Source organism: Corella eumyota, chromosome 7, assembly GCF_963082875.1.
Source record: "Corella eumyota chromosome 7, kaCorEumy4.1, whole genome shotgun sequence".
NCBI classification, from domain to species: Eukaryota; Metazoa; Chordata; class Ascidiacea; order Phlebobranchia; family Corellidae; genus Corella; species Corella eumyota.
In genome coordinates, this window is record NC_137496.1 from 9,377,064 (window position 1) to 9,388,095 (window position 11,032).

At 32.8% G+C, this 11,032-nt stretch overlaps 2 protein-coding genes across 2 annotated transcripts; one reads left to right on the forward strand and one right to left on the reverse strand.

Annotated features, from left to right (window-relative positions):
• The first annotated feature begins 389 nt into the window (after positions 1–389).
• LOC145759863 (ATP synthase F(0) complex subunit f, mitochondrial-like) lies at positions 390–3,683 on the forward strand. The gene is made up of 5 exons (XM_082573719.1): positions 390–413; positions 719–807; positions 1,600–1,725; positions 3,041–3,157; positions 3,566–3,683. Exons 2-5 carry the CDS (start codon positions 756–758, stop codon positions 3,592–3,594), a joined length of 324 nt encoding a protein of 107 aa, XP_082429845.1. The 5' UTR covers positions 390–413; positions 719–755; the 3' UTR covers positions 3,595–3,683.
• Positions 3,684–4,228: 545 nt separating this feature from the next.
• Positions 4,229–8,687, reverse strand: LOC145759260 (asparagine synthetase domain-containing protein 1-like). The gene is made up of 4 exons (XM_082573037.1): positions 8,151–8,687; positions 7,258–7,473; positions 5,078–6,321; positions 4,229–4,564 (listed from the first exon to the last, which is right to left on the reverse strand). Exons 1-4 carry the CDS (start codon positions 8,178–8,180, stop codon positions 4,276–4,278), a joined length of 1,779 nt encoding a protein of 592 aa, XP_082429163.1. The 5' UTR covers positions 8,181–8,687; the 3' UTR covers positions 4,229–4,275.
• Between the last annotated feature and the right edge of the window lie 2,345 nt (positions 8,688–11,032).

Genomic DNA, 11,032 nt, shown 5'->3' on the forward strand with positions numbered 1-11,032 from the left:
AACTAAACATAATATAGTATTTTATAACATATAATTTCCCGATAATTAAATTGGCAATTGGATTTTGGATACTGTTTATAGCACTATAGCTTAGAAGCGGCGAGGATCGAACCAGGAACTTTAGGTGGTGAACAAAGATGTAACTGAATTAATTGTTAATACTTATTTTTGAATTAATTAATATTAACTTAATTGTTTTTTAAATATTATTAATTAAACAATAAAAATTTTAGAACCGTGTTAAAGACTTTTGATTACAAAATTCAGTAAGGCACGTTAGCCTTATATATGTTACAACTTCTGCCTTATTTAACGAAGGTCATTTTTTCTAATTTTGAGATTTTTTTAGTTTTAAATTTTAGGTAATAAGTAAATAGTTTTTATATATTTTTGGTAAACAGGATATTTTTGTGGTAAGTTAAAGCTGTTCCTAAACGCCGGTTTCTAGTCAGCTGGGGTAAATAGTATAGCATTAGTCTGTTAGTGCTCTTAAACCGGCAGCGTGCGTGGTCAGGTGGTGTGGTTGTAAGAACACTTGCTACACCAACGTAAGATCGTGGAGTCAATCCCTACTGCTCTCATGCTGTAACGCCCTCGAGTAAGGCGCCATAAACCGTATGAACCCCTGCTGAGCTAGCATTTTGACCTTTACACTCTGCCTAATGATAGTGATTAGTCATTTTATTATAAAAAATGAATTAATATGCTGTTTTTGCAGAATCGAATTTAAATTTAAGTTACTAAGGTTCTTCATAATGGCTGAAACTAGTGGCTTGACAACTCATCCAAAAGCTTTTGGGGCAAAAAGTAAGAATTATTTATTTATATACACTTGGTAATTAATCATATATATATATACAATAATAAGTCAGTTATATATACTTTTAGAATTAAAATTTTGGATCTCTATTAGTTTCGCACGCCCTACATAAACAGGGTGTGTAACCAAACTGCGGCACATGTATTTAAACAAAGAGGTTGCATAAATTAAACCCTTACCCTAACCCTCACCTATTAAGTTTACCCATTAACACATCTGACTTGTAAAGTGGACTAAGTTATACTCATTAAAACATATTTTAACTAATTTTTAATGTCTGGTTGAACAATTGCCATACTTAGGTTATAACGCCTTGTTAAATTCGGGCGTGCGAAAGTAATAGAGATCCAAAATTTTAAGTCTTTTATTTATTAAAACGTATCGTACTTTATGGTTGTTGAATTAACTCACTATTTTACGTTTTTTGAAATATATGTATAAAAAACCGGCAGCATGGTAAGAACATTTAGTAAACCATATGAGGTCATAGGTTCAATCCCTACTGCTCTCATGCTGTAACGCCTTTGAGTAAGGCGCTATAAACTCCTGCTAAACCAGCACTAATCAGCAGCATAATTACCAGGTAATTATATTTTATAATATCCCAAACTGCTAAAGGCAACTCGAGATTGGGTCGGGTTAACTAATGTTACCCAACCTTCCCAGATCGAGGATAAAGATATATACAAAAAATATATTACGGTTGTTAAATTAACTTACTAATTTTCTAAAATACCCGGTCATCTGACAAAATTTTAAATGACATTATTTTTTTTTAGTCTTACCCGAAATGAGGGTACCTTCCGACCCCAGATTGTTTCGGGACATTAAACTCCGTGAGGTACCCGGATGGCTTAAAACGAGGAATTTCTCTGGGTTGGGAATGTACTTCTGGGCGAAACGATGTGAGAAAATTAATTTATTTATCCTCAATGTGGAAAGGTCTACTTCATAGCCTAATAACATTGAGTAACATTTAGTACCCTGACCCAGTCTCTAGATGGCTTTGGCAGTTTTGGATATTATTGATTATAATTGCACGGAAATTAATCTGCTGATTAGTTATTTGGCGGAGCAAAATTATATTCTGTTTGAAGCACTTTAGAAAAGGTTGCTATAGCTTTAGGGATGGGCCAATCGAGTCCGAGTACTCGGCCCAAGTATTAGGAATATTTTAATACTCGTGCTTGTCGAGCATTTTTTAGTACTCGGACGCCGAGTAATAATTTCGTATACGAATTACTTTACTTAAAAAAACACGAAGTTTGCTCTTTTCTAATAAATTATAATCTACTCTCAATTATATCATGTTATTTAAGCAACGATTGCACAACAAATACCGTTTTTACGTGGTAAAATTTTACGCATAATAAATTTAAGACTTTTACATTTTCGTTTGGACTTAAAATAATATTGCTATCAGCGGTAGGTAGTTTTGCCAATGTTAAACACTTTATAATCGTTATTTGGCAGTTTAAAATTATGCGGGAAAGATTCTCGTGAACAGTTATATACATTTAAATGACGTCATAACCAAGTACTCGGACTCGGCCGAGTATCGCGACAAAATACTCGGGCTCGTCGAATCCAAGTAATTTGGATTTTAGCCCATCCCTAATAAATATATATCCCCAAAAAAACGATATCAAAAATTTAGGTTGAATTTTTTTTTCGAAAATTAAGACCAATTCACAAAAAAAGTGGTAATTCACAAAAAATTGTTAACGGACCTGTTAACTTTCATTAAATTGTACTTCCTTTAAATTAAGTCTGTTAATTAAAAGTAAATCGTGGTATTATAGGGATATATTTGTTTAATTTTGCCGTTTATCGGGCTTAAACATTTCAATTTTTAAAACAATGTACGTAACTACCATCTGGCCGCTGTTATTCGGACATTATTTAAGTTTCGAAAACGTCTTTTATATATATATACTTAAGTTCGTTTAGTTATAATATCAACTAAGTTAAAAACTTTTTTTTTTTTGAAAAAAGGGGACGTTTCTTTGTTTGTTTTATTTAAATTTTAACGTCCACGGTTATCGATAACTTCTGTTACATTTCGTTTAATTTAACTAATCAACATTAATGTATTGTGTAACGAATTATCACTTAACGAATTTACTTTCTCAGTTAACTGTGCTCACCTGTGAAAATATCCCATTGTCTGTAAAATGGTCTTCATAAATTAGTTATCTAACAATTAATTTACTTTTTTAGTCAAGAAGAGTTTTCACACTAAATATTTTTACACCCGAAGGCCCGGTGGAAATTTTATTGCCATACAAGCAGTGGTTATTTCAATTGTTATGTATTGTTCAAACTATCCATGGACCCGTAAGTTCTAAATTTTTTTTACAAAAGAAAAAATGGATAGGTCAATAGTTTCATATTTAGATATATACCGGCAGTGTAGTGGTCAGAACACTTCCCACACCACATGAGGTCCTAGGTTCAATCCCCAGTGATATTTTGCTGTAGCGTCCTTAAGAAAGGTGCTATAAACGGTACAAATTTCTGCTGAGATGTTAAATTTTCTAGCAAATTTAATCTATAATATCTTAAACTGTCACAGGCAACTTAAGACTGGGTGAGAGTAACTGTTCTTACTTTATGTTTAGGTCGTGCATTCGATCTTTCCAACGGTGTGTTTAACTGACATTTGACCATCATTATACTAGCACTAACATAGTGTAAAAAAAGTAACGTTTTTTAAAAAATATTGTAAATATTTCCTCTGTTTAGGTATGGAGCGATTAAGAAAGTACCACTAACCTGACGTTAGACCGATAATTTTGTGTTTTGAAATACTCTCTCTAAAATTCAATATTTTGTGCTTAATAATAAACCAAAACTAAATTGATGTGGGTTAATTGAAAGAAAATTTTAGACAAAATACACTTAAGACTACTACAACTCCATAAAATGCCTTTTTACCGTAGTGCCCTTGGGTAAGGCATTATAAATGGTAAAAACTCCTGCTAACCGGCACCGTGGTGTAGTGGTAAGAACACTTGCTACACCACACATGAGGTCGTGGGTTCAATCCCCACTGCTCTCATGCTGTAGCGCCCTTGAGTAAGGCGCTATAAACAATATGAACTTCTTCTGAGCCCTTTATCAGCAGTATAATTATCGGGCAATTATAATCTATATAATATCCCAAACTGCTAAAGGCAACTTGAGGCTGAGTCGGAGTAACTGATGTTACTCTATGTTTAAGTCGCGCATTCCACCTTCCCACATCGAGGATAAAGATATACACAAAAAAAAAACTTTCAACTAATTTTTGATTGCAATAATTTACCCAGACACCACAAATTAAAATTTATTTATTTTGTAGACCTATAAATTGGACTGTCCATTGGCTGCAATATAATATTTACAAAACAGTTTTTTTATAAGTTTTTGTTTAATTAAAAAAAAAATTTGCGGTAAAAAACAAAAAAAATTCTTTAACTTAGTTTTGCGGCAACGTCAAGGCGTTGGCATAGATCATTTCCCCTTTCTTTCCCACTTTCAGCTTTTGCAATTCTGGATCCAAACTGAATCGCTCTTTTTGGTAACACTGCTGCTTCTCGCAGACCAAGATAATATGCTGCTCCTCGGAGGAGGATTTTTTCGCCTACTCCACGATTAAGTCTTAAATCAGTTTTATAATGAACAGGCAGGGACATAAGGAATGAGACGACATTTTCGTCTAGATAAGGAAGCAAAGCCTCTCGGCTGTGGTCTGCGATAACTCTGTAAAAAAATAAAATGATGTTTATGGCACAGTGGTTAGAACAAAGCAGCGTTGTGTAGTGGTTAAATCACTTTCTACACTACATGAGGTTCTGGGTTTGATCCCCACTGATCTCTTGCTGTAGTGCCCTTGAGTAATGCGCTATAAATGGTATAAGCTCTTGCTGAGCCAGCACGTAATAAGCAGTATATATAATTATCGAGCAATTACAGTCTCTATAATATCCCAACTGCCACAGGCATTTGAGACTGGGTCGGAGTAACTGATGTAACCTATGTTTAGGTCGCGCATTCGACTTTTCAACATCGAGGATAAAGATATATACAACCCAGTCTTAAGTTGCCTTTGGCAGAATAGGATATTATTAACTATAATTGCCAATTAAGTTTTGGCCCAGCAAAAGTTGATACAGTTTATAGCATCTTACTAAAGGGCGCTACGGCATGGAAGCAGTGGTAATAAAACCCAGGACTTTATGTAGTGAAGACAAGTGTTCTGACAAAATAACTTACCTGTCATCTCTGCCCAAGTTTCTGGATGATATGCGCTCCACTTCCATATTCAATTCCGCCTCCACACCATTCCAATTCATTTCCTTATTGTTAAATATATTTCGATGTCTTGAATAACCACCCAACTGCTCGTCAGCTCCCATACCACACAATAATATTCGACAAGATGAAGAGTATGGAGTTCTCTTGTTGTTTTCGTCGCGGATAAAACCAGTACCACGACTGGCAAACCATAGAGCACATGCAATACTGTCGTCTAGTACTGTCGCTTTCGGGTAGGTTAGATTTGCTATGGTTTGTTCGCGCATTAATTTTAGCCCTTCAATTGTGATATTGATTTCAACAAAATTCCATTTACGATTTGGGAAAAGTTGTCGTAACTCTAAGAGCGTTGATAAACCTGTGATTCTATCAGGAACGTTATATTCTTCTACATCCGATGTGATTTGTTTTTTGTGTTTTAATTTCAGGTTTTGTTGTCGATGTCTTTGAAAAGCAACATTAAGTAAATCGATAGGTTCATTTTCAGGCAAATTTTTATGGGCTAAAAGTGCTAACATCGTACAGTCTATACCACCAGAAAATAGAATCCCAACGTTGCAGTTCGTTCCCCACGATTCTAACGTTCTTGTACGCTTCTTAACAGCATTATTTAAATAAAAAATAAACTGTTTACAAATAGGCCATAAATTCGTTGTATCACAATACTGTTTTAAAGTTACAAGTGGATCTTGGTTTTCGATATTACTAAGAAGACACGGTTCATTACGTTTAATTTTTATATCATTTATTTTTTGCTGCATATTTGTAACTAACGGACTTTCAACAGTGTAAAAAATATGCTGGCCACCAGCAAAAAGGTCTTCTTTCTTAAGAGTATTATCACTAACAGAAATCCAAGGATATAATTTGAAGTTACTAAAATGGTTTTTAGGGTGAAGTTGGTCTAAAGAAAGTGAAAAAACACCGCAACCCGGAATTTCATCCCATTTGAAGTCGATTTCATTGTAACACGATCTATTTGCCGTAGAACTTATTACAAAATTGTCGTTGATAATAGTACACAACAAACTGCGTCTTCCAAAATAATCCCGCCCGAAAAATAAGGTCTTTGTGGACAGTTGAAAGTAGACAATCGACCATGGGCCTTCAATGGTAGCCATTAAATTTGCAATATCAAGTTGAGAAGTACATTCATCGAGCTTGTTTAATAATACTTCAGTATCACATTCATGATCAAGTACCTAGAAATAATGTTTTTCTAATTTAGTTATCCTTAATGCAGCACCTAAACATAGAGTAACATATTGACACTGGCAGCGTGGTGTAGTGGTAAGAACACTTGCTACACCACACATGGGGTTGTGGGTTCAATCCCCACCGCTTTCATGCTGTAGCGCCCTTAAGAAAGGCGCTATAAGCGATATGAACTCCTGCTGAGTCAGCACTTAATCAGCAGAATAACTATCGGGCAATTATATTCTAAAATATCCCAAAATGCCACAGGCGACTCAAGACCAGGTCGGGGTAACTGGTGTTACTCTTAAGTTTAAGTCATGCATTTGACTTTCCCACATCAAGGATAAAGATATATTTAAAAAAAAATTAATATTGACCAGCAGCATGGTGTAGTAGTAGTTAGAACACCTGCTACCCTACATGAGGTTGTAAGTTTGATCCCCAATGCTCTCATGCTGTAGCTCCTTAAAATAGGTGCTAAAATGTTATAAACTTTTGCTGAGCAAGCATTTAATCAACAGCTCAATTATTGTGCAATTATAATCCATGATATCCCTAACTGCCAAAGTCAACTTTATTTGGAGGAGCTACAGCATGGAAGCAGTGGGGATCAAACCCAGAACCTCATGTAGTAAACCCAAGTGTAACACCACGCTACCGGCTTAATGTATATGTATCATTGTGATGTTGTTATGTTATTCAACTTCCTTTGGCATGGAAGCACTGGATATCAAAATAGGCCTCAAGACCAGCAGCGTGGTGTAGTGGTTAAAACACTTGGTTTTACTACATGAGGTTCTGGATGCGATTCTCACTGCTGTCATGCGGTAACGCCTTGAGGAAGAATCAATATAGTCAAAAATATGGTAAAATGCCAGGATCATCATAAGACTGGGTCTGGGTAACAATTACTTAACAATTATGCAGTAAATCCAACCTACCCTTATTCCCCCAAAAATTTCACCATTCCAAACTAGTATATTTCTATCTTCAGATGTGCTCGGCTGTCGATAAATTTCGTCTCCTCTCATGTGAAGAACCCATGCTTCAAAATGCAAAAAATAATCATCCAATTGAATTTCTTTTATTCCATGATGGTCTGGTCCTCTTCTTTTGAGGATTTCTCTGTGTTTGTTATCACATTTGTGTTGCCCTTTCTGCATTAAAAGCATTGTATTTTAATTCAACATACAACAACACTTTAAATTTTAAGCAAAAAATAATAAGATATAAAAACCTTAAAATTTGTCCTCAATGTGGGAAGGTCGAGAGCGCGACCTAAACATAGAGCAACATGGGTTACTCCGATCCAGTTTTGAATTGCCTTTACCAGTTTGGGATATTATATAGATTGTGACTACCAGTAATTATGCTGCTGATTAAGTGCTGGTTTAGCAGTAGTTCATATTGTTTATAGCGTCTTAATCAAAGGTGCTACAGCATGAGGTCAGTGGGGATTGAACCCAAGACATCATGCTGGTGTAGCAAGTGTTCTTACCAATACACCACGCTGCTGGGTAAATAGGTATTATCTGGAATATAAAATAATAAAAACCAATCATTTGATATAAACATTTTTTGTTGTATTTATTTATTCTTAATGTAAGAAGGTGGATTTCACAGCCTTAACATAGGATTTCACAGCCTTAACATAGACATTTGTTACTCTGACTCAGTAGTAAGTTAACTTTCACAGTTTGCGATGTTATTAATTATAATTTTCGGATTAAACCCAGGACCTCATGTAGCAAAGTCAAGTGTTCAAGATCATTAATTTTCAAATTTATTATCCAAAATTTTTTTAAAACACAAATTGTTTATTAAGTTTAAATACCTTTGATATAGAGCAAAAAATGCCACACATTTTGTATTAAAAAAGTAGAGAGAACTATAAAAGAGAAAATTAAATTGTTATTAGAAATGTAATCCTAAATTATTTTTGGGGCTGTTTAAAAAAAATATTTTTGTTTATTAACGTATTTTTTTGTATATAAATTTATCCTCGATGTGGAAAGGTCAAATGCGCAACCTAAACATAGAGTAACATCAGTTACCCCGAATTATGCGGCTGAAAAAGTACTCGCTTAGCAGGAGTTCATTCTGTTTATAGTGCCTTACTCATGGGCACTGCAGCATGAGAGCAGTGGGGATTGAACATACGACCTCATGATGGTGTAAAAAATGTTCTTACCACTACACTGCTACACCACGCTGCCGGTTGAATTATCTAAACAGTCACTTTAAAAACTTATAAAATGCAAAATTTACTTTTTTATATTGTTTTTGTATTTTTAGGACAAAGAAGAATATATTAAAAGTTAATATTAGTCACAGCAAATCGAGTTTAATAATTCTAAAGACCCTAATTCATCAATAGGGGTTGCGGGTTCGTTTGGCACATGTGCTAAAAAATGTGCCAAAAAACGGCACAAAATATTGGCAAAAAAAATGGCACAAAAATTGTGCCAAGCTAGAATGTGCCAATCTGAAAAAATTTTACAAATTATGTGTCATTCTGCGAAATATGCTTGTAAATGTGCCAATCAATAGTAAAGGATTAAAAGTAATATTAACGTTTTAGATTATCACTGGTGTTGTAAATTATGTGCCAATTTGCAAAATTAAGCTAATTCTTTAAAATGTGCCAATTTGCAAAATTGAACTGATTCTTAATTATGTGCCAATAAGTTGTGGATTGTTAAGGGTAATGATATGTTTTAAGATAATAGTATAAATTATGTGCCAATTTGCAAAATTGAGCTAATTCTTTAAAATGTGCCAATTTGCAAAATTGAACTAATTCTTAATTATGTGCCAATTTACAAAATTGTGCTAGTTTTTAATTATGTGCCAATAAGTTGTAAAATGTTAAGGGTAATGATATGTTTTAAGATATTAGCATAAATTATATGCCAAAACGTTCTTTAAAAGCCATTACATAAAAGGATTTTAAATTTTCATATTATTAATTTAGTTTATTTAAACTTAATTTAGACTGTTTTTAGTTTAAACAATTATGGATTCGTATGACGATTTGCTGTACCTTTACTTTTAAATTAATAAAAATCGTTTTTAAAGAAATTGTTAATTACATTTAAATAAAAATAATAAAAAATTGTTTTAAAATGTTATTTGTTAGTGTAATATTTAAGTTTTTTCAATGCACTTTACTTAAACAGGATGTAGACAATATATCACAAGCAACATTTAATTTAAAAATAAACAAGCCTATGTTACATATATAGTCTATATTCAATTCAAGTCATTTTTGACAAATGATTTATTTAATATGTTAATATACAGGTAGTGCAGTAAACGTATGCTGTAGCGCCATTTTAATTCCCACTGATTCTGTGATGTAGCATTATTTAATAAGGCATTATAAACATTATAAAATCATGCAGTGCTAACACTTAAAGTCATATATTAGCGATATTTTTTTCCTCAAAAATTAATAAAGTTGGTGTCACTGAACACAAAAATAATTTTAACTTTTAATTATTTCACCTACTTTTTAAGTTATGCAACTTTAAAAAAAAAATTTAAATTAATTAATAAAAAAAAAGGAAGCCCTGTTTGTGATGACGTAGAAAGTACTAGCTTATAAAGTACTAGCTTACATTCACTACGCTACTTAGTACTTTCTACGTCACACAAAAAATATGGTAACCTGATTTTTTATGTTAATCATTTTCTAATATTTAAAAAAATTAAATTGTAGGTACCACAGACATTTTTTAAAGGTTTTAAAGCCATTTGGTGATTCAGTGTCAACCATACTAACATGCTATATACATCACTCACAAAATTGCAAAACTCTGTAACATAACACTTTAATCAACAAATCTGTAATATTTGCGGTTACAGATGTTATTCTATGTTTGGGTTATGAAGTTAACCTTCCCACATTAAAAATAAATAAATATAAATAAGTAACAGTTTAAAATTAAAACAAACAATTTTTAAACATTTTTTTTCGAAGATAAAAATCACAAATTTTATTTTTTAGACTAGAAAAAACACGGTTGAAAAAATGTTAAGTTTGTTAAAAATCAAGGATATATTACCTTCAGTCTATTTTCAAATGCTCGTCAGGTGTTTTGGTCTTTCTGTGATTCAGCATCTAACAAGAGATCATCTACAAATTGAGTAAACTAAAAAATTAATTTTACAAGAATAAAAAAAAAAAATTTTTAAATTAAAAAAAATTCGTAAGCAAAATTAACTACATTTTAAAACTGTATTTTAAATATTTAATAGGTTATTTTGTTGTATTTTTTTATTTTTTATTTGGAAAGGTTAACTTTACAGCTTAAACACAGAGTTATATTTGTTGCCCTAACCCAGGGATATTATAGAATAAAATTGCCCGATAATTAAGCTGCTGATTAGGTGCTAGCTCAGCAGGTGTAAATGGCGCTACAGCATGGAATCACTGGGGATCAAACCCACGACCTCATGTAGTGTAAAAAGTGTTCTGACCACTACACCACGATGCCGGCTATATAAAAAAAAGTTGTTATGATAAGCCGACTACGGTTGGGTAGCGTTAATAACGTTCTTTAAAAGCCATTACATAAAAGGATTTTAAATTTTCATATTATTAATTTAGTTTATTTTAAACTTATTTTAGACTGTTTTTAGTTTAAACAATTATGGATTCGTGTGACGATTTGCTGTACCTTTACTTTTAAATTAATAAAAATCGTTTTTAAA